This window comes from Podarcis liolepis (genome assembly GCF_965112155.1).
Source record: "Podarcis liolepis genome assembly, chromosome: 2".
Classification (NCBI taxonomy): domain Eukaryota; kingdom Metazoa; phylum Chordata; class Lepidosauria; order Squamata; family Lacertidae; genus Podarcis; species Podarcis liolepis.
Genome location: NC_139555.1, coordinates 21,982,314 through 22,009,822, shown reverse-complemented (window position 1 = coordinate 22,009,822; position 27,509 = coordinate 21,982,314). Strand labels below are relative to the sequence as shown.

General features: G+C 47.4%; 1 protein-coding gene across 1 annotated transcript; it reads left to right on the top strand.

Moving 5' to 3' along the window:
* The first annotated feature begins 4,885 nt into the window (after nucleotides 1-4,885).
* MMP19 (matrix metallopeptidase 19) lies at nucleotides 4,886-24,035 on the top strand. Its single transcript, XM_083490199.1, has 9 exons — nucleotides 4,886-5,250; nucleotides 8,459-8,547; nucleotides 9,218-9,348; nucleotides 14,141-14,356; nucleotides 15,670-15,915; nucleotides 18,096-18,224; nucleotides 20,447-20,611; nucleotides 21,444-21,571; nucleotides 23,024-24,035. The coding sequence occupies exons 1-9, from the start codon at nucleotides 5,146-5,148 to the stop codon at nucleotides 23,249-23,251; spliced, it is 1,437 nt and encodes a 478-aa protein (XP_083346325.1). The 5' UTR covers nucleotides 4,886-5,145; the 3' UTR covers nucleotides 23,252-24,035.
* Nucleotides 24,036-27,509: the final 3,474 nt, after the last annotated feature.

Below are 27,509 nucleotides of genomic sequence, written 5' to 3'. Positions count from 1 at the left end.
TGGCATGCTTGTTTGGTGCTGGTGTTTTGCCAGTTTTCGTTCATTGATGTTGCCACCTCGACCACCAGATTTGACTGATTTACACCACACAAAGACCTTGTGCCCAGAGATTCTTTACAGCTGAAAGGGCAACAGGGTATGGGATGCAGGTGTCAAGAGCAACATCTGTAGAAAGTGTGAGTTGTTGTACTTTCAAACAGAGGTTAATTTCTTCAGAGCTGTGGAGCCTGCCCTACCATTAGGGCGAGGCAGCTGATTCGGGGTGTCACGGCCTAAGACCCTCGTACCTACAGGACCGCCTCTCCCTGTATGCCCCACGGAGAGCCTCAAGGTCCATAAATAGCAACACCCTAGAGGTCCCGGGCCCTAAGGAAGTTAGATTAGCCTCAACCAGAGCCAGGGCCTTTTCAACACTGGCTCCGGCCTGGTGGAACGCTCTATCTCATGAGACCAGGGCCCTGCGGGATCTGATTTCTTTCCACAGAACCTTTAAGACAGAGTTGTTCCACCTGGCCTTTGGCTTGGAGCCAATTTGATCCCCTCTTTCTTTTTTCCTTTCTCCTCCTGTGATGAGGCTGCATTTCAATGTTTCAATATTTTAATGTTGCATTTTAATCTTGTTTTTAAGTTGTATTCATTCAACTTGTTTTTATTATTGCTTGTTAGACGCCCTGAGCCTGTCCTTGGCTGGGGAGGGCGGGGTATAAATAAAAATTATTATTATTATTATTAAAGGATGGTAGAATGATTAGTTATTTATTAGTGTTGTAGCTTTATTGCTAGGGAAGGGGAGAGATGCTCAGCCTCAGCAGCCCAAATAACCAGGCTGGTCTAGGCTCTGTATCTTGACTTGAAGGTGGGGAAAAGTGGCATTTGCTGCTATGTGTCAGGCAGCAAAATGTATTGGGCTAGCCTTGTGGCCAGAGGACTCAGGATTGTTTCAAAATATGCCCTTTGACCTGAGATCCTACCCCTTTACTCACCCACATAGGTCAACGACTCTGGGCAGCTTGTTGTCTGTCCCGCTGCCATATGGCTTGGCTCCCTTGAAGGAGTCATTGCGTGCCGCTGCTTTGTGAGTCATCTCCACTGCATGAATCATTTCATTTGCTTGGTAAGCATTTCACCTTTCTGCAGCACACCAGATCTCTTCTTGTATAGCATTCTGTAGTTCATGCCTGAGTATGGAAAGAGGGCAAGAGAACGGGTTGCGACTCATCTTTGCAACAGGGACTCCTTTGCCAAACGGCATTTAGGAATCTTCCGGTTATAGGTTTTTGCTTGGAAGGCTATTATTACTCAGCGATATGGGAAAATGCACTCTGTACATGCTCCATGACTTGCCTGTCCCAATTATTTATTTCATTCCCCCCGCCACCCGGCCTGAGTTCTGAATGGTACAGTGGTACCTCTGGTTAAGAACTTAATTTGTTCCGGAGGTCCGTTCTTAACCTGAAACTGTTCTTAACCTGAAGCACCACTTTAGCTAATGGGGCCTCCTGCTGCTGCCGCGCTGCTGGAGCACAATTTCTGTACTCCTGAAGCAAAGTTCTTAACCCGAGGTACTATTTCTGGGTTAGTGGAGTCTGTAAGCTAAAGCGTCTGTAACCCGAGGTACCACTGTATTCCCAATAGGGGTGAGGCCTGGTAAGCGTAGGCCGTGTTAAATTCTTCAACGTTCAAATTCCAAAAAATGAGGGGTGGTAAAAAGTTGAAACAAGACTTGGGAATTGAAAAGTTGTTTTGGTTAAATTAATATAATTTAGTTTTTCCTGGTAAGCAAAATGTGTGTCAAATTGCATGTTGTTGTTGTTTAGTTGTGTCCGACTCTTCGTGACCCCATGGACCAGAGCACGCCAGGCACCCCTGTCCTCCACTGCCTCCCGCAGCTTGGTCCAACTCATGCTAGTAGCCTCGAGAACACCGTCCAACCATCTCGTCCTCTGTTGTCCCCTTCTTCTTGTGCCCTCCATCTTTCCCAACATCAGGGTCTTTCCCAGGGAGTCTTCTCTTCTCACGAGGTGGCCAAAGTATTGGAGTCTCAGCTTCACGATCAAATTGCATAGAAATCATTAAAACCTATTGCCAAGTACTTGCAGTTATTTTATACATCAACATTATTATCAATATACTGTATTATTATTATTGTTATTATTATTTGGGGTATATGGGGAGGGGTTAGGGGAGGGGTAGTATCTCTGGTGGGGACACACTGAGCTCCTTCTAGGGTAGTTTGTGTACCTTTGGTCCCTACCCTGCACTCAGCCCTCACCTGTGGCTCCTAGAAGCTGTCAGCATGCGACAGCAGCCACACCTTGAGAACAGCTTTGACTGGCTGGCTAAACCAAGTGAGGGTAGCCGATGGGTCTCAAACCCTCAGGGAGTTAGAGACTTCCCCTGCATGTGAAGACAGGCTCCGTCAAATTAAGTGAATGGGAGCAATGGTCAAGAAGGCGGTTTCTGCACATGATGTAGTGTAGAGGGAAGTGAGGGGCAGATGGAGCTTGTCAACTTGGGAAGGTAGTCCATCTAGGACAGGGGTTTGCAACCTTTAAGACAAAAAGAGCCACTTGGACCCGTTTCCGAAAAAACAAACAAACTGGGAGCCGCAAAACTCGTCATTATAAAAATAACTTTTTTGTCACTTTTTTATTATTTCTTTGTTTGACCCCTCAGAATTACTCCTCCTCATAGAAATAAACGTTAAATTAACAAGTTCCCTTTTTGTGTGTGTGTGTTCACTCCCCTTCAAAACAGTGACCAGCGTACATGCCCCCTTTCAATGCAGTGACCAGCGTACATGCCCCTTGCATGGGCCCCCATGCGATGTCACAGCCAGTACAGCGCCCGCACAGTGGGGAGTGTCGGGGCGCACAATGCGCCTCCTCCCCTCGCTAGTATCCGCCCCGGAGCCGTGGCAAAGGTGTAAAAGAGCCACATGCGGCTCCGGAGCCGCAGGTTGCAGACCCCTGATCTAGGAGAAGGAAAGACTCCTTAACATCTGCTTCCTTGTAGGAGAAGAAAAGGCGAAGGAGTAAACCCTACACAAATCCGGACTGGAGTCCCTGAAATGACTGAACGGCATCTTATATGGCAACTCTGAACGGTATCTTTATATGGCAGCTGTGCTGGTGCCAAATGTAGTGCTCTGCTTTCCTTTGGACCACATCAGTGAGGCCGTGAGCAGGAATATTGTTGTCTGGGCAGCCCAGGACCTCCATGCACACTCCCCCGCCTTGCGCCCAGGGAGGTCATTTCAGTGCTGCTAACACAGCAGTTTAATTTCACCCCCGGAGGTGAGAGCCAGTGTTGGTGTGATGGTTAAGAGTGGTGGACTCGTAATCTGGTGAACCGGGTTCGCATCTCCGCTCCTCCGCATGCAGCTGCTGGGTGACCTTGGGCCAGTCACACTTCTCTGAAGTCTCTCAGCCCCACTCACCTCACAGAGTGTTTGTTGTCAGGGAGGAAGGGAAAGGAGATTGTTAGCCGCTTTGAAACTCATTAAAAAAGGTAAAGGGACCCCTGACCATTAGGTCCAGTCGTGGCCGACTCTGGGGTTGCGGCGCTCATCTTGCTTTACTGGCCGAGGGAGCCGGCGTACAGCTTCCGGGTCATGTGGCCAGCATGACTAAGCTGCTTCTGGCGAACCAGAACAGCACATGGAAATGCCGTTTACCTTCCCACCGGAGTGGTACCTATTTATCTACTTGCACTTTGACATGCTTTCAAACTGCTAGGTTGGCAGGAGCAGGGACCGAGCAACGGGAGCACACCCCGTTGCGGGGATTCGAACTGCCGACCTTCTGATCAGTCCTAGGCTCTGTGGTTTAACCCACAGCGCCACCCGCGTCCCTTGAGACTCCTTAGGGGAGTGATAAAGCTGGATATCAAATCCAAACTCTTCTTCTTCTTCTTCCTCTTCTCCATTGCCTCTCGAGACAGACAGATGCCATCATCATCATCATTATTATTAAACATTACTTGACATTCTCAGAAGGTAAAATTACAATTCTTTGGTTTTCCAAAAGCAGTTTATGTGCTTCTTCACCGAGTGTAGATTTACCAAGCTAGATGTTGTCCCAAATCACAAACATAATAGCAGATAGGAATTCCTCACGCCCAAAAACACATTGCAGAAGAAATCTGCAAAAAAGTAAGTTTCACCCCCTTAAGATGACATGCCCTGCTGCGGAGGCCTGTGTCCATACGGTGGTGCCAGCCTATCCCAGGCATAGGAAAACTTGGCCCTCCAGATGTTTTGGGACTTCAACTCCCATCATCCCTAGCTGACAGGACCAATGGTCAGGGATGATGGGAGTTGTAGTCCAAAACATCTGGAGGGCCGAGTTTGCCTAGGCCTGGCCTATCCAAAGCATTTCTGGAGAATAAGAAGCAAGTGAGATTTCCTTAGCTCAAGGCCTTGACAGAATGTTATGCAGGTTTCATTCCTGGTACTTGTGCATCTATGAGTACAAACTGCAGGGAATTCTCTGAATTCAACTGCAGAGATGGCAGTGGGCCAGGAGTGGGGGCCCTCCAGATGTTACAAAGTCCCATCAGCTCTAGCCAGCGTAGCCAATGGTCAGGGAAGATGGGAACAGTAGCCCCACATCTGGATGACCACAGATTTATCCATCCCTACAACAGGCCCTTGCAGCTGCAGAGACTCTCTTTTGCATTATTTACTTTTGGGGGTGGGCAGGGTGCACTACTTTTCTTGTGTCTCTAGATTGCAGGCCTTTATCTGAATCCCAATGAGACCCCAATGCCACCCTACAGGCCTGGTTATTAGCAGCCCTTGCAACAGGAGGGCTTGCAGGGAGTGTTTGCTCTGCGAAGAGTTAATCTTCGCAGAGGGGGCTCCTCCAGGCTTTGCGGTTGCAACATGTTTGAGTTGGAAATGACTCACTCCTGCTGTTAGGAGATTTATAAACTTGAGAAAGCAGGGAGCGCAGATATGGATGGATGGAGGGAGCAGGGAGGGCAGAGCAAAGCTTGAGCCGCGGAGGGAGGAAGTGGAGAGAAAGAGCTCCAGCGCCGCTTTGGTTCCCTTCCAGCGAAAGCAGTTTCTGAAGAGCTCTGTGGAGTTTCCTGCAAGGAAGCGTTGCTCTGTATTGCTGTCGAGGGTCTGCGGAGAAACTGGACATGAGGCTGCCCCAGCTTCCGTTGCTGCTGCTGTTCCAGGTCTATGCTTTGATCTTCTCTTCCAAAGGTGCTGCTCTCAACCGAGCAGAGAAGAAGGAAGCCATGGTATGTAGGGCTTGGGTAGCCCCTCTAAGTCTATAGGCTGAGAAGTGGAGTCAGTGCATTTGCAGTGATGGGGGTCACACGGAAGAATGTGGACAAGCAGGGTAGGATTGTTCCTCAGCGGTGACCCCCAACCCCAGACTTTTCCGACTTTCTCCAGGCCTTCGGTCCTGGCAATTGAACCTTGAAACTTTTCTAGGTGCTTCCAGCCTTATCCGTGTCTCCTGGCTTATCTTGCAAAGCTTTGTTTCGTGCAAACTTTCCCCAGAAAGGGACAGGACGTCTGGAGGAAGATTTCCCTGGCCAAAAGAAACCCTCAACTGCCTGGGCCTCCCTGTAGCAGAAGGAACCAAGCAGAACATTTATGGGTGGGTGCGGTGGGCAATCATAACAGAAGCAAACCGCTTTGGCTGCTGTGCAGAAGATTGGCAAGGAGTTTCCACCCTTTGTGAGCTGTTTGTGGTGTGTTTGTGCGGGATGAGGAGAAGGAAAGCAGAGTCTCTCAGCTGTCCTAGTGCTGACTTCTCTTTTCCTTTTCCTTCTTCTTTTTCTTCACAGTTTTACTCTTGTTCCTTGAACCCAGCTTGCATTCTCCACTGTTCCCCCAACCTTGGGTTTGCTTCTGCTTAGCGAAAGGCTGTAGCTCATGGGAAGAACATCTCCCTTGCTTGCAGAAGGTCCTAGGTTCTCTGACATCTCCTGTAGAGCTGGGAATATTCCCTCCCTAAAAACCCCAAGAATCCCTGCCAGTTAGTGCAGACAGTTGTGAGCTAGATGGACCAATGTTCTGGCTCAGTATAAAGAGGGCAGCTTCCTGTATTCCTACCCTCTTCCAAAGAACCTCAAGATATATCTGTCTTATTCTCCTGAGACGTATGGTAGATTTTCTTGGCCAGGTGTCCTAATTCCTGAAACATCCATTCCCTTTGCAAGATTAAAAAAGGTAAAGGGACCCCTGACTATTAGGTCCAGTCGTGGCCGACTCTGGGGTTGCGGCGCTCATCTTGCTTTACTGGCCAAGGGAGCTGGCGTACAGCTTCCGGGGCATGTGGCCAGCATGACTAAGCCACTTCTGGCGAACCAGAGCAGCGCACGGAAATGCCATTTACCTTCCCGCTGGAGTGGTACCTATTTATCTACTTGCACTTTGAGGTGCTTTCAAACTGCTAGGTGGGCAGAAGCAGGGACTGAGCAACGGGAGCTCACCCCGTCACAGGGATTCGAACCACCTACCTTCTGATCGGCAAGTGCTAGGCTCTGTGGTTTAACCCACAGTGCCACCCGCATCCCTATTTGCAAGATTACCCAGCTGTTTTAGGCACCCAAAAAGTCTCTCTAAACCAAGGGCAAGTTAAAGAATGAGATATATTTGGGAAATGCTAGAAGGAAGACTTGATGCTTTCTCTGTGACCTATCTAAAGTGTGCTGCTGCTGCTTTGAACATGGAGACTTCCCTTTCCCCCCCCCCTCTTTTTTACCCTTGGTGATGCCTTGCCTGTGTTAAAACGGTCATTTAACTGAGTCATTTGCCATGAGCAGAACTTGCAGCCTTGGCTGACATGGAGAAGGCTTGAAGTGGCATGTAGAAGGGCAGTTTTGGCTCATAGCAAACAAGTCAAGTAATAGCAGTCTGTCATGAGTAGTGCAGGGGGCAGGGGCGGGGGCAGGGAAGTAATCACCAGCAGATTAAAAAAAAAGCAGCAGATTAGTTCTCCCCACCAGCTCTCAACCCACTGGATGTTACTTAGAATGGGATACAGAACCCCTCTGAAAGAAGAGTACAGCAAATGGGAATGTGGGGTCCAAAAAGAAAAACTGGACATTCTTTGTAAAGCAGCATTTATTGTGTAAAGCAGTATTTGTTGAGCTATGTGTCTGTTTTGTGCGAGATGGAGAAAGCCTTTGCAAGAATGAAGGGCAAAGCTACATCTTACGCTGGTGTTCCGTGCTTGGAACTTCCCATGTAATTTTCTTTTTCAGATAGCATCTGCTTGGTGTCCCAATTTCGATTTGGTTTGGGGACAGAGGTTCTAGCCCTTTGCCCCTGTACTGATCCACTGGTTTAAATCACCTCCCTGATCCCAGTGGCACAATGCAAAATTCATGGGAATTTAATTGTCTGTTTCAAAAACGGAGTTGAGATTTAATTTAATTGTCTGTTTGATATACGGAATTGAGACGGACTCAGAAAGTTCTGGGAGAATGCCCTTAACAATTACAAACTCTTTAGAAGTAATAGGAAAGTCTGGGGTATCTGAAAGTATGTGGAGCTTGTTGAAAGACTAAGGTACCCTTTTGAAGAGTGAGGAGTTTGGGTATAATGTTTTGCCCATTGTTCCTGATCATCACCAGTTTTTCTTCTGTGAAATAATGGTGCTTGCAACAGTTTCTTGGATTTCCAAATGCGCCACCAGGCAGAAAAAGTTTGAGGACCCCTGCCCTGTTGGATATGGGTGGGGAAATCTGTTTGGTTGTAGCAGCAGGCAGACCATAAATCAGGCATAGGCAAACTCGGCCCTCCAGATGTTTTGGGACTACAACTCCCATCATCCCTGACCACTGGTCCTGTTAGTTAGGGATGATGGGAGCTGTAGTCCCAAAACATCTGGAGGGCCGAGTTTGCCTATGCCTGCCATTGATCCAGTTGAGGAAAAGTGCAGAAAAACAAGTACTGTGCACATCATTGCAAAAGCAAGGATTGATGCCGTGACATTTGAGATTTCTATAGATGGAGGAGGGTTGCTGGCAGAGATGGCTGTGGCTAGCCTCTTATTTGCTGAGTGAGCATGGTGGTAGTTTGAGTTTCCCGACTCATGTCTAGAAAGGAGAAGCCGGGGCTTTTATGCTTAAGTGCTGGAGTGGAATCGGGCCTTTGGAGATGGAAATCAGGAGAATACATTGTTCCCATATTTAGCTATTAAGTGAGAATAAGGGACAACATGTACACATCTCTTGGCTCCAGACTAGCACAACCACATTCTGCTTAGTAGGTTTCCCTGTAAAAAGAAGGGCAGGGAGCGTATTTCAAGAGATATAAAGCACGGGGAAAGCCAGTCCAAACTGTGGTCTGTTGCCCACCCAGCAATACTCATTGCCCCAGAAGTGGGTCTCTTTACAAGAATGTCCATGTGGGCCTCCTGCCCCGTTTTCTGAGAGACTTTGCCAATGAGTTGGGGCTGAGAGTTGGTTTTAACAAGTGTCATTATTTCAGGACTTCCTGCTGCAGTTCGGATACTTAGAGAAGCCACTGGAGCAGTTCTCGAATGTCTTGACCGAAGAGGATATCGAGAATGCTGTGAGGTAAAACTTGAGCCATGAGGTAAACGAAACAAGAAACACACAGCCCAACCCAAACAACAAGGGGAAACCATTACAAAGGCTTCAATTTGCCCTGCGAAGCATCTCATAACGACCCGGTTCCCACAACATAGTAGGGCCAGACCATGGCTTAAGCCACATTCCCACCATATATTTAAAGCACCATGAAACCACTTTAAACAGTCATGGCTTCCCTCCCCCCCAAAGGATTATGGGAGCTGTAGTTTGTTAAGGGTGCTGAGAATTGTTAGGCGATCCCTGTTCCCCCTCACAAAGCTACCATTCCTATAGTTCCCTGCTTGTCAAAGCACTCTGGCAACTGTCGTTTTGTGAGGGGAATAGGGATTCTCCTAACAACTCTCAGCACCCTTAACAAACTACAGTGCCCTGGACTCTTTGGAGGAAGCCATGACTGTTTTAAGTGGTATCATTGCTCTTTAAAAGAATGGTATGAATACAGGCTTAGTGAGAATATATGAATACATGGGATCCCACGGCGTGGCTGGGGGCGAGCAAAGTGGCTGTGAACTCCTCTCTGGAAACCTGCACATTCGCACATTCTCACCATGTTGCACAAACCACCCATCATGTCTGAACCACAGTTAAATGTTGACTTCTTCCCTTCCTGCTCCCCCAACTTCTGCCCCCTTAGGGCTTTCCAGCTTGCATCAGGACTACGTTCTACCGGACGTCTGGATGCAGCAACCCTCTCCCAGATGCGGCAGCCCCGCTGTGGCGTAGAAGACCCGTTCAACGAGAGGACCCTCAAATATCTACTCTTGGGTGAGCAAGATGCTGGGCAAATGATCTCTCCTCCTGGCCGAAGCAGAGAGATGGATAGGGCTGAGGGAAGCTGGTGTGAAGGCATTTCCCTAAAAAAGGAGTTCTCCTGCTGTGTGGATCTTTAAACAGAGAATTCTGCAGGTTGAAATGTTGGGAGGTCATAATAACACTGGGTTTGGAGCTGTCCTTATAATGAACTATTTCAGTGGAGGGTTGAATGGACAGTGAGCTTCACAGGTGCTGCCGAGCTCATCTGTGCAAGAATTCTAGGAAGTAGATTTGTTAGTCCTTCAAATTGCTTTGTGTGGTCAGACTAGTGCCATGCAATAATAATAATAATAATAATAATAATAATAATAATAATAATAATAATAATAATTATTATTTATTTATTTATACCCTGCCCATCTGGCTGAGTTTCCCCAGCCACTCTGGGCGGCTTCCAATCAAGTGTTAAAAACAATACAGCATTAAATATTAAAAACTTCCCTAAACAGGGCTGCCTTCAGATGTTTTTTAAAGAGAAGATAGCTGCTTACTTCCTTCACATCTGAAGGGAGGGCATTCCACAGGGCGGGCGCCACTACCGAGAAGGCCCTCTGCCTAGTTGCCTGTAACTTGGCTTCTTGCAGTGAGGGAACCGCTAGAAGGCCCTCGGTGCTGGATCTCAGTGTCCGGGCTGAACGATGGAGACGCTCCTTCAGGTATACTGGACTGAGGCCGTTTAGGGCTTTAAAGGTCAGCACCAACACTTTGAATTGTGCTCGGAAACGTACTGGGAGCCAATGCAGATCTCTCAGGACCGGTGTTATGTGGTCCCAGCGGCCAGTCTAGCTGCCACATTCTGGATTAATTGCAGTTTCTGGGTCACCTTCAAAGGTAGCCCTACGTAGAGCAATGAAACACATTGAAATCTATGGAACTTCTAAACGGAGGCCTATAGAATTATGGTATTCATTTACGAGCCAAACCCTGCCCTTGCCCAGAGACAGAGGGTTTTCTCTTAACTGTGCAGGAGGTATGGAGAAGCAAACCTTCTCCTCTTGTTGTTTTTTCTCTTATACAAACTGCAACGCAAAACCCTGCTGTATCCCAAGTCATCACACTTGCCAGAGGGCCTGGCCAAAGTCATTTCTTCTCGTTTGGAGAAGCTAAAAAATAATTTGAAAAATCAGCAGAGCCTTCTTGTACTTTTTAATGATCATACCTCTGTGATGAGCTAGCAAGCATGTAGCTAATATCATAAGCATCTGATGAGCTGGCAAGCAGATTTGTAGATGCCTTGAACAAGGTCTGTTTAGTGGTGGCCCCACAGTTTTGGAATGTCCTCCTTGTCTTTGCTAAGTTTTTGGCAGCAAAGGAAAACTCCCCTCCCACTTCTTTATAGGTGGTAATTAACTTGGGTTGCTGATTTTTGGGTTGTTATAAAAAAATCAGCTGAATTTGATTTGTTTGTTGTTATTGTTTCTAGTTATGAAGATGCTCTTCTCATGGTGCGTTCCTTTTCTTGAGGGGGGAAAGCAGCTAATACTTTTTAAAATAGCACAAAAGATATTTTCAATTTTTTCCCAGTTGGGAAACTGAGGCTAGACTTTCCCAAAGTGTTTCTGGGTAAACCAGAACTGGAACCCAACTCACTTAGGCCCAAACCTGAATCCCCACCCACCAGCTGAAACTGTGATTTCTGACATTATGGCCAACTTGGGTACCACACGAGCCATGTGCCATTGTTGCCATGTTATGCGCCAGCCAGTGTCATAGCCAGACGTGGAGTCAAGGAAGGTTTGACAAAGCTTGGATTAAGTCCTGTTAGCTGAGGACGTGCTCTGTAGCTTCCTGCTTGTAGAAAGTGGGTTATCTAATTAACCCGCCCCCGCTAAGAGAAGTTGGAATGTCTTATGCATTGTTCCATCCACACTGATGACGGTGGCATGTAAAAATGCAGATTCAGCACTTGGCAAACAACCGAAGTCTGTGGTTTTCAAACTTTTTCTATCATCATGGGATTCTTGTCTGCTGAGAAACTGCAGCACATTGAAGAGGCATGTTCTGCAGCACAAACACATGTAGGGCAAAAGTCAGGTCTGTTCAGCCTCACTATTACCCAACTTTCAAGGACAAAGTCTCCTGCAGATCCACATTTCTAGGGAAGATCAGTAGTGGTGATCATGGATGGCTGAAAAAATGGCTGCAGAAAAATGAGGGGTTGGCTTTGGCTGCCTAACTCCCCAAGACACTCTGAGTCTCCTATGTCCATGATTGGTGAGAGAAGAATCAACGGAGGTATTTTCTGTTGCAAGAGTCCCCTGCCCTTTGCAGGCCTGTTGTTGTTGTTTAGTTGTTTAGTCGTGTCCGACTCTTCGTGACCCCATGGACCAGAGCACGCCAGGCACTCCTGTCTTCTACTGCTTCCCGCAGTTTGGTCAAACTCATGCTGGTAGCTTCAAAAACACTGTCCAACCATCTCGTCCTCTGCCGTCCCCTTCTCCTTGTGCCCTCCATCTTTCCCAACATCAGGGTCTTTTCCAGGGAGTATTCTCTTCTCATGAAGTGGCCAAAGTATTGGAGCCTCAGCTTCAGGATCTGTCCTTCCAGTGAGCACTCAGGGCTGATTTCCTTCAGAATGGAGAGGTTTGATCTTCTTGCAGTCTATGGGACTCTCAAGAGTCTCCTCCAGCACCATAATTCAAAAGCATCAATTATTTGGCAATCAGCCTTCTTTATGGTCCAGCTCTAACTTCCATACATCACTACTGGGAGAACCATAACTTTAACTATACGGGCCTTTGTTGACAAGGTGATATCTCTGCCTTTTAAGATGCTGTCTAGGTTTGTTATTGCTTTTCTCCCAAGAAGCAGGCGTCATTTAATTTCGTGACTGCTGTCACCATCTGCAGTGAACCCAAGGAACCCAAGAAAGTAAAATCTCTCACTGCCTCCATTTCTTCCCCTTCTATTTGCCAGAAGACGATGGACCCAGTGGCCATGATCTTTGTTTTCTTGATGTTGAGCTTCAGACCATATTTTGTGCTCTCTTCTTTATAGCTTTAACTATACGAACCTTTGTTGGCAAGTAAACAACCTCAATTAGCTTCTGAAGCAGCACAGAGTTTGCTGGGAAACAATTTTGAAATCCATTGAAGTTGGTGACACATTGGCCACAAGCAGTGATTTTTTTATAAAAAAAAAAGAGTCTCTGGAGGCAGAATGGGCATATGAACCAGCTCTGAGTCAAGAATGGGGGTCTGGAAATGACTGCAGTATCATGAATAAGACATGCAGCCGGATCATATTCAAAAATAAATCCCATTGATTTCCTTGGGACTCCCCTCCCCCCCCCCAGTAAGTCTGCATAAGGATGCAGGCTTAGTCAAAGAACTGTCTGGAACAAATTGAACTGCAACAAAATGTTGCAATGTGGAGTGTTCCTGTTTGTCCAGCCAGCCAACCAGCAAGCCATGACCTTTCTCAGGATACTCCATTTCCTTCCACCCGTTGTCTGTTTCCCCAACTGTCCATGGCCAGTGAGCACGTTCTCTTCTTCACTCAACTGACAAGCGTTTTCCCCATAAACGTATTTTTTTTTTGTACTTCTGCAATCCTTGGAACGCCCTCAACCACCCAAGCCTCTTATTACATCTCTCTTGTTGCTTGGATGCTGTAAGGTTTTCATGCTCTGAAAACCGGGCTCCCTATTAAGTAAAGAGTTTGTTACGCCTTCTCCCTGTAACTGTTATAAACAAAAATCTGCCCTTTTCCCTTATGGGGTATCCAAGAGCCCATACAGAGTCCTTACGTAAGTTCCCTATTGGTAGGAAAAAATAACAGAGGCCAACCAGAGAATATTGAGAAGCAAAGCAGCTAGTAAGCCTGATCTTTATTGATCTGTTGCAACAGGGTGCTCCCCTCACACACAGGAAAGGAGGAGGAACCCAGAACCCAGGTTTGTCCGCCCTTATATAGACATTTTAAATTTCCCGCCCTGGAGCTCAAGACCACCCCCAGATACATCATCCCTACATCACAGAATGAGCGGTCTACAGCAGAAGTCCAAGTGGGTTGTTTACCTCCTATCTGGCAAGTTACCTGTTAATGCTTACTTGATTGCATTGCCTGGGGAGCCCGGCCAGTCTTTTGTAATGATAAATACTTAGTTCCTGAGCCAGGTCACAGGCTCACACCCTATTCATATCTTAAATGTGCCCTTAAGACAGGATTTGTGAAGGAAAAGACAATGGGGAGGCTTTTCCATTTTCCAGGTCGGTCTTCCTGTGCTGATCTATGTAAATGCTTGGTTGGTACATTTATGAACATTTAACATATATCTAAGACCTCAACATGGGACGCGGGTGGCGCTGTGGGTTAAACCACAGAGCCTAGGACTTGCCGATCAGAAAGTCGGCGGTTCGAATCCCCGTGACGGGGTGAGCTCCCGTTGCTCGGTCCCTGCTCCTGCCAACCTAGCAGTTCGAAAGCACGTCAAAGTGCAAATAGATAAATAGGTACCGCTCCGGTGGGAAGGTAAACGGCGTTTCCGTGTGCTGCTCTGATTCGCTAGAAAGCGGCTTAGTCATGCTGGCCACACCAGCTGTACACCGGCTCCCTCGGCCAATAAAGCGAGATGAGCGCTGCAACCGCAGAGTCGTCCACGACTGGACCTAATGGTCAGGGGTCCCTTTACCTTTACCTTAAGACCTCAACATTCCTATCACATAACCCAGGCTAAGCTGTGACTTTCCTAGGATAAAAGCCCCAGTTTCTGACACCTCTTGCTCTGGGTCTCCCCCTGCAGGACGCTGGCGCAAAAAGCACTTGACCTACAGGATCTACAGCCACAGTGAGGATTTGGGGGCCGCAGCCACACGCACTGCCATCCAGACAGCTTTCAAGTACTGGAGTGATGTGACCCGGCTCACCTTCCAGGAGGTGCGAAGCGGCCGTGCTGACATCCGCCTCTCCTTCCACGGCACTTCTACTTGGGGCTGCTCACGGCCCTTTGATGGGCCTGGTATGGACCCAAGCTTTGCTCTTGGGGGGTTGGGGAGTGACTTGGGGCGTAGAATAGGGCTGGCAAGGAGCAGGGATCTTGAAGTGGTGTGCCACAGGGAGGTGTGATCTGCTGTGCTGCAGGGATTGAATGGAGCGTCTACTGAGGGGATGTCAGGGGGTACCAGAAGCTGGAAGCATCAACAGGAGGTGCTTCGTGGTCAGGTGGAGCGATGGAAAGGAGGCACAGGAGAAGGCCCTCTCTTGTGCCAGAATGGATTGACTTTAAAGCGATACATCATCCCAAACTGGTTTGAACGAGAGCAGGCACTGGCAAAAATCACGATGTGGGGGAAACTGTGAAACTGGCCAATGCCTCCATCCTTATTTCAGACATCATGATATATATCGGTACATCGCAATGTTTCGTTGCTGGTATATCACGATGTTGAAAACCAGATATCGCTCAGCCCTACTTTAACGCTGAGGCACTTTCTTAAATCACAGGGAAGAATGGATTGGCCTAAATAGCTGATTCTGTTGTTCTGTGCTGCAGTGGGCTTGGAAAAGAAGCAAAGATTCATCCTTGTTGCATCTCACTCAATATGACCATTGGCATGTGCCTATCTATAGTTTATACAGGGCACTTTCACTAGATTTGGTATAGCTCTTTGCTACACAGGCGGGGTACAACACATCTGCATATATTATAATTATTATAGATCTTAGCTTAGTTTATCTTAGCTTAGTTTATCTTAGCTTAGTTTATCTTAGCTTAGTTTAGGACGCGGGTGGCGCTGTGGTCTAAACCACTGAGCCTCTTGGGCTTGCTGATCAGAAGGTCGGTGGTTCAAATCCCTGCAACGGGGTGAGCTCCCTTTTCTCAGTCCCAGCTCCTGCCAACCTAGCAATTCAAAAGCGTGCCAAAAAGTGCAAGTAGATAAATAGGTACCGCTCCAGCGGGAAGGTAAACAGTGTTTCCATGTGCTGCTCTGGTTTTGCCAGAAGCGGCTTAGTCATGCTGGCCACATGACCTGGAAAAACTGTCTGCAGACAAGTGCCAGCTCCCTCGGCCGGTAAAGCGAGATGAGCGCCGCAACCCCAGAGTCATCTGCGACTGGACCTGTCAGGGGTCCATTACCCTTACCTTTTTAGCTTAGTTTATTTTAGCTTAGTTTTGCTTGGTTTAGCTTAGCTTAGTTTAGCATAGTTTGGCTTGGTTTAGCTTAGGTTTAGGTTTAGGTTTAGGTTTAGGTTTAGGTTTAGGTTTAGCTTAGCTTAGTTGGCAAGAGCGTCTCGCACAGCTCTCAACCCGCCTTCCTTTATCTTCCTCAGGACATGTCCTGGCCCATGCTGACATCCCTGAGTTAGGCACAGTTCACTTTGATTCCGATGAGCACTGGACAGAAGGGACCTCACGCGGCGTCAACCTGCGCATCATTGCTGCCCATGAGATTGGCCATGCTCTGGGGCTGGGCCATTCCCGGCAACCGGGTGCCCTCATGGCTCCCGCCTACAGCGGTTACCGCCTGCGCTTCCGACTGCACCGCGACGACATCGAAGGCATCCAGGCCCTTTATGGTACGGACTGGGGTATTTTTAAAAGGCGATAATAAATTTGAGGAATGCGTAGACAAAAAAATTAAATACGGATGATTGTCAGAGAAGCAGAGGGAAGTTCAAAAGATGAAAATTTGTTATTTGGGAAATTGTTTGATTGGAGATATTTGTGTAAAATTTAATAAAAATCTATTCAAAAATAAATAAATGGTACGGACTGGGGGAGGGTTACAAAGCACAGCCCACCAATGTTCCCCTTTTGTTTTGCAAACCTGCACCCCTTGCTTTGAATGCGATGGGAGCAGATCTGGGTTTAAACAACTGACACCTAACTTGGCCCTCAGGTCTTTCCATCTTGCGGGCCTCAGGCACTTGACTGAGGTGTGCCATAAAGCCAGGGAAGGGTCTTGGGAATCAAGGCTGGAGGAAGATGCGAAGTCCTTGGGGCCGGATAATGTGTGTTCCCTGTCTCTTCTACACCTGCCAGTTGCCTATGCCTCATTTGGGTCATTGGGAGCCTCCCAGAGTCCAGCTAAAAAGCAATCCAAGTATATCAAAGTCATGAAAATAATACTTTTTTTGTTTTAAAACAACCCAGTTCTCTGTAATACAGTGGTACCTTGGTTCTTGAAAGTAATCTGTTCTGGAAGTCCGTTCGACTCCCGAAACCTTTTGAAAACAAATTGGCTGCAGGAGCGTTGGACGTTTGAAAGACATTTGAAAAACGTTCAAAAACCGGAACACTTACTTCTGGGTTTTCGGCGTTCGGGAGCCAATTTGTTCATCAACTAAGCCGTTTAAGAACCAAGGTTCCACTGTATTCCTTAATTTGTAAAGTGCTGTGAGGTTTTATAGCAGCGTAGACATATTTTTAAAATGATGATGAATTACATTTAAAATAAATGTTTAAATGAAGCCGGGGGAGGATATGCTCTATAGACATATTATTCTTATCCTCCACTCAAACCCCACCCCATTTTAATGCACAATGAGTGCAAGTTTGTCTTTGAGGCAGCTGTTTTTCCAAAGGTGTGGTGTCCACGTAGGAAATATGTATGGTCGGCTCTCGTGACAAACTATTAAGTGATAATCCTAAACCTTCAAAGAAATGGTTCTGCCTTTCCTCTGGATCACCCCCTTCCCCAATTCCATCATTCATTTCCTCTCTCTGCATCCCACCACCCCACCCACGGCTGCCTTCATGCTCTGTTTCGTGCTCTGTATACCCTAGCAACAGGGAGGCCTGTTCCTAATTATGAGAGGCTTGGGCCTGTTTTCAAATCATGAGGCGGGCCGCTGCTCTCTAGGGGAGGTGCGGACAGTTGCCAGGTAACACCAGAACGTCTTCCTGATCCTTCCTCAAGTAGGTTCTGGGTGGGTTAGGAGGCAAAACGCCAACTTGTCAATCCAGTGCCAAGGAATCAGTAGCCGGCCAAGAATTCCACTCTCTTTCTCACCCCAATTATTTCCCTTCCTTTAATATATATGACTTCTCAATTTTATACATTTTAATAATTTTACAATCATTTTAACCATTCGAAACTTGACTTCCTTCCCCCTCTTTCTTCAGTTTCTCTCTCTCTCTCTCTCTCTCTCTCTCTCTCTCTCTGCATATTCCAAATTAACTTAAACATTTATTCATCTACTTTAAACGTATACTCTTATAAACCTGCAGGTTATTACAATAATCCTGCCAATATCCTTAGCTGTTTAAAGTTTGTTTGTAAATATTCAATAAACCGTTTCCATTCTTTTATTTTTTAAAAAAGTTGTTATCTTGATTTCCTGTTTTTTCCAGTAAGTTTCGCCATTTCTGCATATTTCATAAGTTTTTGTCTCCTTTCTTCTTTCGTCAGAACTTCTTCTTTCCATTTTTTTGCAAATAACATTCTTGCCGCTGTAGCCGCATACATGAATAAATTTCTGTACAGTTTGGGTAGTTCTGCCCCTGTAGTTCCCAAAAGGAAAGATTCTGTCTTTTTTTTACAAATGTTATTTTAAACATCTTTTTCAATTCATTATATATCATTTCGCAGTAAGCTTTAACCTTGCCACAAGACCACCTCATAGGACAAAAAGAAACCTTCTTTCTCTTTCCATTTCCAACACTTTTACAATTATTTCCCTTCCTTTTTCTTTTTTCTTTTTGGTGGAGATGCGGGGCACCCAAAAATAATTCCCTTCCTTATATTTACCTGCAGGCAAGAAGACCATCCCAACGACATCAACGACAGTGACTTCACCTGCCCACAGTACTGTCCCGGCTGTTTCACAGAAGCCTAGTAAAATCCCTAACCCATGCAAAGATGGACTGGATGCTATCATGCTAGGTAAGGCCCCTTCCTCACTCCAACTCCTAAATCCAACCACCTTCCAGAACATACTCCACCCATCCCAGGTTTGCATAAATGGATGTCTCCCCGGTATCCCTTTCTAGCTGGCTATATGATGTTTCATTATACAGTGGTACCTTGATTCCCAAACTTAATCCGTTCCAGAAGTCTGTTCCAAAACCAAGGTGTGCTTTCCCATAGAAAGTAATGCAAAACAGATTAATTAATTCGTTCCAGACTTTTAAAAACAACCCCCAAAACAGCAATTTAACATGAATTTTACTATCCAATGGGACCATTGATCCATAAAATGAAAGCAATAATCAATGTACTGTACTATAAAATAAATACCATATTTTTCGCACCATAGGGCGCACCGGACCATAGGGTTCACCCAGTTTTTAGGGGGGGAAATCAAGAAAAAAATCTTTTTTTCCCCCCAGCCCCAAAGAGCAGCGTACAGGCTGTGCACAACCTCTCCCTGCCGGAGGGGTTGCACGCAGCTATGGAGCAAGCCAAGGCAGGGGGCGGGATGGATCCCGCTCGCTGTTTAGGCTTCCCCTTTAGCCCCACGCAGCCTCCCCCTCCCGGGAGAGGCTGCGTGGGGCTAAAGAATCCATAGCCCCGTGCAGCCTCTCCTTGCCGGAGGGGTTGCGCGCAGCTATGAAGCAAGCCAAGGCAGGGGGTGGGATGGATCCCGCTCGCTCTTTTGGCTTCTCCTTTAGCCCCGTGCAGCCTCTCCTTGCCGGGAGACACTGCACAGGGCTTTCCTGGCTTTCCTGGGAGGTGGGGGGATTCCCCCACCTCCCGCAAAACCGGCAGAAGCCGCGCACACTTTAAAAGTGCTGCGCGGCTTCTTCTGGCTTACCTGGGAGGTGGGGGGATTCCCTCACCTCTCGCAAAAGCCAGCAGAAGCCGTGCAACTCCTTTAAAGAGATTGCAGCTTCTCCTGGCTTTTCTGGGAGGTGGGGGAATTCCCCCACCTCACACAAAAGCGGCAGAAGCCGCGCGCACTTTAAAAGTGCTGCACGGCTTCTTCTGGCTTACCCGGGAGGTGGCGGGATTCCCTCACCTCTCGCAAAAGCCTGCAGAAGCCGTGCAACTCTTTTAAAGAGATCGCGGCTTCTCCTGGCTTTTCTGGGAGGTGGGGGAATTCGCCCACCTCCCGCAAAACCGGCAGAAGCCGTGCGCACTTTAAAAGTGCTGCACGGCTTCTTCTGGCTTACCTGGGAGGTGGGGGGATTCCCTCACCTCTCGCAAAAGCTTGCAGAAGGCGTGCAACTCTTTTAAAGAGATCGCGGCTTCTCCTGGCTTTTCTGGGAGGTGGGGGAATTCCCCCACCTCCCACAAAACCGGCAGAAGCCGCGCGCACTTTAAGAGAGCTGCACGGCTTCTTCTGGCTTACCTGGGAGGTGGGGGGATTCCCTCACCTCTCGCAAAAGCCTGCAGAAGCCGTGCAACTCCTTTAAAGAGATTGCGGCTTCTCCTGGCTTTCCTGGGAGGTGGGAGAAGGGACTGATGCGGCCAGTCAGTCCCTTCTCCCTCCTGTGGAAAAGCCCGCAAGAGCGCATGGAGCTTGTGTGCGGCTCTTGGGGGCTTTTCCCGCCTGCCTCCCCCTGCATTCGCTCCATAGGACGCACACACATTTTCCCTTGCTTTTTAGGAGGGAAAAAGTGCGTCCTATGGTGCGAAAAATACGGTAATACAGTATTGTAGATGATAAACATTAAAATTAATTCCCCCCCCTTATGTGCACTGCTTATAGTCATTGTTTGGATGGGGGGCTTTTATACATTTCTGCAGTCACAAAATCAACCAATCAGTTGCAAAAACTGATTTTGTGACACACATTCACAAAAACAAGTCACAAAAACGAAGTCACAAGCCACAGTCAAAAAAACGGAGTCTCATTCCGTCTGAGACTCAGGAAACACCGTGACAGAAAATGAGGCCTCCATTGGGGTAGCAACGGAACTGACGATTCACCTTCCTAGAGAAGAAACTATTTTATTTTTTTACATTTTTAGTTTCTTCTCCCGTTAGATTCACAGAATGTTTAGGGGTATGCGTCCCCCCCAGGAAAAAAAGCACTGGATTTATGAATGAACACATGCAAAACTGACTCAAAGCAGAAACACACCCTTTTCAGGACTAAAAAGATTAGCATGCTAGATTCCCACTTTTTAACATTTGGTCCATCTCTTCTGCACCTTGCCTAGGGCCCTATGACAAGACTTACGCTTTCCGTGGCGATTACGTGTGGACGGTGACAGACTTTGGTACCAACCCACCCATGAAGATCTCGGCGCTGTGGAAGGGGCTGCCTGGGGGGCTGGATGCAGCTGTATATTCCCCCCGAACTGGGCGCACTTACTTCTTCAAAGGTCTGTGGGTCCGAGAGTTAAGAAATAACTTTCCCGCTTCCCTAAATGATCTAAACCTGGTCCTTTGGAGGGAGATTATGACTATGATTATTACGCCAAAGGCCGTGTACCTCTGCAGATACAGCTCTTCTTTGTCTTGATCAGCTGTGTGCAACTCAAAAGCGTTGGTGGTGACCTTTAAATCCTAAACAGCCTCGGCCCAGTATACCTGAAGGAACGTCTCCACCCCCAGCGTTCTGCCTGGACACTGAGGTCCAACTCCAAGGGCCTTCTGGCGCTTCCCTCACTGCAAGAAGCAAAGCTACAGGGAACCAGGCAGAGGGCTTTCTCGGTAGTGGCACCTGCCCTGTGGAATGCCCTCCCATCAGATGTCAAAGAAATAAACAACTATCTGACTTTTAGAAGACATCTGAAGGCAGCCCTGTTTAGGGAAGTTTTGAATGTTTGATGTTTGAATCGTGTTTTTAATATTCTGTTGGGAGCCGCCCAGAGTGGCTGGGGGAATAAATAATTTATTATTATTATTATTATTATTATTATTATTATTATTATTATTATTCCCCTTTTTTATTCTCCCACAAGCTCCAAAGGGCCAACCAGCCTTTCTCAACCTATGGGTCCCCAGATGTTGAACTACAACTCCCATCACCCCTAGCTAGCAAGGCCAGAGCTCAGGGATGATGGGAGTTGTAGTCCAACAACATCTGGGGACCCACAGGTTGAGAACTGCTTACGCCTCTGACACAGATTGCATTTGTATTGCCAGCTTTTAGTCAGCTGGTGTGTTATCCTCGCATTGCCTCCTTATTAATTCATGTCACTCTGGCTACAGGTATTAAACTGTGGCGTTACCGGGGATTTAAGCTGGATCCTGGCTATCCCAAACCCCTCACCCGCATCCCAGCTAAGATAGATGCTGCCCTCTACTGGCCTCAAAACAAGAAGATCTTCATCTTTAAGGTAAACTGCAATAATAACCATTGCAACACATTATCCCTTACGCTATCCAGACATGTAGAACGCAGACATGTGTTTTAATCTCTCTCTTTTTGCTTATTGTCAAGTTTAATTATCTTTTGAACATATTTAAATGCCTGGTTTTAATGGTCTTTTGTTGTTAATATAATATTTTAGGGTTTGGGGGGGGGGGTTGTACAGTGGTACCTTGGGTTAAGTACTTAATTCGTTCCGGAGGTCCGTACTTAACTTGAAACTGTTCTTAACCTGAAGCACCACTTTAGCTAATGGGGCCTCCTGCTGCCGCTGTGCCACCGGAGCGCGATTTTTGTTCTCATCCTGAAGCAAAGTACTTAACCTGAAGCACTATTTCTGGGTTAGCGGAGTGTGTAACCTGAAGCGTATGTAACCTGAAGCGTATGTAACCCAAGGTACCACTATAAACGGCTTAGAGGTTTTATCACAATAAAGCGGTATGTTGTGAAATGAACCTAAGGGACCGACGACTATTGGCTAGTATTGAACCAGGAATAATTTCAACAAATGGGCTGCCGAGGAGCAGAATGTGAGCAGGGGGACAAATAATAGAAAATTTGGGCAAATGAATGATTAGGATGTGGGGATATCGGCCTTGAAGTCACAACAGTGTTCGTTCTGTGCTGTTTAAATATTCCTTTCCTCTGATCCATGTGGCACCTTTCATGTCCCAATTCACTGGCATTTACTGGGGAGGGGAGGGGTAGAAAGAAGCAGGAATTCCCTAGGCCCCAAGGCATTGTGGGAGATTTTTGAGGGGACATAATGGGCACAACAGATGCTCTCTGAGTATGAGCCTTGACAGGTGGATGCTAGCTTTCAGGTGATGAGAGACATAAGAGAAGGGTGTGGAGATGGATTGAGTACTCTCCGTAGGAACAGGCAGAAGTCAACAGAGGGAAGAGGGGATCACACTGTTCTAGCGGTGGCAAAATGGCCAGTAACATCTATTTATGGCTCCCAAGACAATGGGAGGTTAGGGTGATCACTGCCCGCTTTCTGGCTGAATGGTTTTCTTGTTTGCCTTTCCAGCAGCACGTTTTTAAACAGTAATTGCTCGGAACAGTTTCACGTACACTTTTTCATGTCCAGTGGTGACTTTCACCTCAAAAGGGAAAAGTTAGGAGATGATAGATTGATAGATACAGATCATAGATAGATAGATGGGTAGATAGATCTCCTAGTTTCTTATCTCTGTGGGGAACACCAGAGGAAATGGAACAACCTTTAGAAGTCATCTGAAAGCAGCCCTGTATAGGGACGTTTTAAATGTTTAGTGTTTTGTTATGTTTTTCTGTATGCTGGAAGCCACCCAGAAGGTCTGGGACAGCCCAGTCAGAAGGGTGGGGTACAAATAATAAAATTATTATTACTATTATTACTGGGGAAAGTGCAATCATTCCTCTCTTTTTTTCCTAGGGCACGGGCTACTGGCAATGGGACGAACTGGGAAGCCACTTCTCCACTCTCCCCAGGAAAATCTCCAGCCTTTTCTCAGGGGCGCCATCACACCTGGACGCCGCGTTCACCTGGGAGAACGGCAAAGTCTACTTTTTCAAGGGCGGCATCTACTGGAGACTCAACGACCAACTGAGAGTAGACCGGGGCTACCCACTGAGCACAGCTGAGCGCTGGATGAACTGCTAACGCTGGCAACGATGCCCTGGCGCACTTCCCAGGACTGGCACAGGTGTGCCAATTAGACAGCACACAACTATTGTTAACAGACCCAACAGTGACGCCTAGAGGTGGTGTGTCGGAACAGCAACTCTTCTGGAAAGAACCAAGCTTGGGAGAGCTGGAGCAAAACTTAATTACTGTTCCTGCTGTGCATTTATCTTTTCAGTGCTGGACATCATAAACATCCCCATTTACCTTGGTATCAGCATGGGTGGCAGAAGGGACCCAACTGACTTCAGGACGCAGGGAGCCTTGGTTGGGGGGCATGGGGGGGTGCCTAAGTGTCTTGCCTCAATGTGAGAAGACAGTAGAAGAGTTCAAAGTTGAAGACGGGGTTTTCCCTGTTTCTGTAAGATTTGAAGGGGGTGGGTATGATACGGGCACCACTGCTCACCAACCAGCCTGTAAGTTTGGGTGGCAGAGTACTGACTGCTCACTTTTATCTCAATCAGTAGAAGAGCTAGCTGTTCATTTTTTAAAAAATAAATAAAAATATAATTAGGATGACATTTTTAGGGAAAGGGTCTGGCATACCCATTAAGGGCAGAGGGCTGGTCCTTGCGCCACACACACACACACACACACACACACATGATTTCTGTGGCAGACCCAGAGGGTTATTACTGACTGTATTCCATGTGATCTTGTGTATCTAGCAATATGAATGACAACTCCAGTTTGCAGGGCTTGAATGGCACTCATGCCATATTTACTCAGCCCACAATAAAAGGGATATGTGTCCCTCCCCCCACTCTCTCTTTTCCTTCAAGAATTCAGAATCCTTTAAGCCAGTGGTTTTCAACCAGTGTGCTGTGGCACCCTGGGGTGCCTTGAATGACAGTCAGGGGTGTCGCAGGCAACACTGGCCTCTGTCCCTCTTTCTTTCCTTCCCTCCCTCCTCTGATGCCCTCTCACATCTCTGCCTCCCAAAGGCTTGCACGGCCCAGGTGAATCGTGCTTCTGGGGCTGGCCAGGGGGTGCTTCCCAGGCCCCTGTGGGGCAGTGTGAGGAGGCACTTCTCTTTGGGGCAGCTCAGAGACCAGGGGCAGCAGCTGCAACTGCCCAGAGGACTCCCAAGGAGAAGGGAGAGGAGGCTGAGGGAACACGTCACAAAAGAGGGTGTTCAAAAAGCGGTTGGGGGCTGCCGGCTCTGCAGGCAAGGGGTGGCATAACTGGGCTCCTGAGCCCCACAGGGGTGCCGCAGAAAGAATGTTGGTCAAGGGAGCCGTGGACTCAAAAAGGTTGAAAATCTGTGCTTTAAGCAATATTCTACCCCACCACCAAATGCAGTGATGAGAAACCTGTAGCCCTCCATATGTTGTTGAACCCCACCTCCCCTAATGCCTGACCATGGGCCTGCTGGTATGGCAATTGGGCTTTGGGGCGGCACACAAATTTGCTATCTCTGCTGTAAAAGTTCCTGCGTGTGCATCAGTGTTGGTGCTTATCTTTATTAAGATGCTCACTACAGTTGTACCTCGGGTTAAGTACAGTGGTACCTGGGGTTAAGTACTTAATTCGTTCCTGAGGTCCATTTTTAACCTGAAACTGTTCTTAACCTGAAGCACCACTTTAGCTAATGGGGCCTCCTGCTGCTGCCGCGCTGCCAGAGCACGATTTCTGTTCTCATCCTGAAGCAAAGCTCTTAACCCGAGGTACTATTTATGGGTTAACAGAGTCTGTAACCTGAAGCGTATGTAACCCGAGGTACCACTGTACATGTCATCTCTTGTCTATTTTCCAGGGGTGTGGGGGTGGGGAGGAATCCTTTCTTGCTAATGTGCAGGTGGGATTTACCGTATTTTTCACTCTATAAGACGCACCAGACCACAAGACACACCTAGTTTTTTGAAAAAATATTCTGAATCTCAGAAGCCAGAACAGCAAGAGGGATCGCTGCGCAGTGAAAGCAGCAGTCCCTCTTGCTGTTCTGGCTTTAGCGATAGTTGCACAGCCTGCATTCGCTCCATAAGACACATTTCCCCTTACTTTTTAGGAGGGAAAAAGTGAGTCTTATAGAGCAAAAAATACGGTACTTTCACTCTTCTCAGAAGTAAGGGCAGGTAGTTTTTCCGTTTCCTGCAATGTCACTCTGGCCCCATTTTGCAGGAGGCCACAGTGCAGAACTCTTTTCCGTGTTGGGCATCTGACACCTCACATCCCAACACACTCCGACACGTGCTTCAACAGCGAAAGGAAACCAATTGACCCTCCAAACAAAGAAGTCATAGCCATTTCCATGTAGCCATTTCCAGGCAGCAAACATTCCCAACCTCCAGTAATTTAGCTCAACTATCTTATAAGCTCCTCTTATAATACCAGAACAACTCGATCACAGGAGACGACCCGATCGCAGGGCACCATGCTCAAGTATACAAACTCTTTTTGTAGATCCTACACAAAACTGAAGGACACAGGTGGCGCTGTGGGTTAAACCACTGAGCCTCTTGGGCTTGCCAATCAGAAGGTCGGAAGTTCGAATCCCCGAACTTGGTCCCTGCTCCTGCCAACCTAGCAGTTCGAAAGCACGTCAAAGGGCAAGTAGATAAATAGGTACCGCTCCAGCAGGAAAGCAAGATGAGTGCCGCAACCCCAGAGTCGTCCACGACTGGACCTAATGGTCAGGGGTCCCTTTACCTTTAACACAAAACTGATGGCTTTCATTTATTTTTCTCGCTCATGGGAATTATCTTTCCTACTGCAAATGCACTGCAGAGAAGGCAAAAGCTGACGCTTGCCCAGGCAGAAGGGTGTGTGGTTCATATCCTTTTTTTCTGCTGCGTGATGGACTTAAAATCCAAGGCTCCAATCCCACTGTATGTCTGCAGCAGTCACAGCAACAGACTCCTCCAAATCACAGAAAGCAGGTTGATGGGGGGGGGGCGACAAAACCACTTTCTTCTCCTCCCTGTCCTCAGAAGCAGCTGATGGGCATTCCTGTATTTTGAAGAGAGCCCCATGTGACATAAGCACGTCAGGCCCTCAACCTGCTGGGACAGTCTTTCCCACACGGTAGGCCTGGGGACACCACTATGCCGCAAGGAACAAATGCTTTTATGAGCCCAAGACACTCCTCCACAAAGGAGGCTGCACACCATGTATCTGCGTGCTTCAAGGCCCTGGCTTTGCACCTTTCTATTCTACCTCCAGTTGGCGATGCAGTCATTCCATCACAAATGTGTATCACTGGCTCAGCACAGCACGAGACGGCAAGGTTACAGGTCCGCCTGGTCAAGAGATGCGCTCGGAAAAACAAAGTAATTAAAAGGGGTGGCACCCTTTGCTATCACACTGTGAAAGTGTACTTTAGTTACTGGGAATTCAGGAAACACAGATGTTAGTGCCATGCCCCCAGCAATTCAGATGAGATGAGATGAGATATTTTTATATATATATATATATATATATTTGTTTTCGTAGATTTTCACGGGTACAGGAATGCAGGTTTTGGTGTCCTCGGGTGTCTTCCCGTGTAAAAGTTGGGGTGTCTAGGCGACGTTTCGACGAGGTCTCACTCGTCATCTTCAGGCTGGTGCTTTCGGCTTCTTGTTACTGGAACAGAGCGGGATCTCAGTGTTTGAGTTCCTATAAATACTGTAGAGGGGTGTGGTGTATTGCCTCAAAAGTTCTGGGCAGAGGGGAAGTTCCCAGGCTAGTGTTCTTTTCTTCTTTTGTTCCTTAATTACTTGAGGGATATCTTGAGTGATTTCTTGAGTGATATTCTGAGTACCACTTAGGTGGGTCATTAGGTGTGGATTAGTTGCTAAAGCCTTCGTGTCTTGACCTCTTGAATTTGTGAAGAGTTTTTCTGGGAAGATGGCTGTACTGCACTTAGTTGTGCTTTGGCTTGGCTTCGTGTATAGGGGCGAGCTGTGGTTTTGTGCCCTGTGCCAGCCAGATCTGTGTAGGGATTGCAGGGGGGTGCAGCATCCGGAGTTGCCACTATGGTTTGGTTACTGGATGGTGTCTGTAATTTATCTGTGGAGAGGGTCTGGGTTTGGGTCTGGTGTGGTTGATTGGTGGTGGCGTTCTGTGTGCCTCTGGATCTGGTGTCGGTTTTTGTGGGGAGGGCTAATTTCCAGATGTCTGGCAGGCGGGACGTGTCGTCACGCTTGTTCATGTTGTGAGGGTGTTTCTCCACAAGAGAATAATCATGGAAGCCATCGAGATAGAGAAACACCCTCACAACATGAACAAGCGTGACGACACGTCCCGCCTGCCAGAC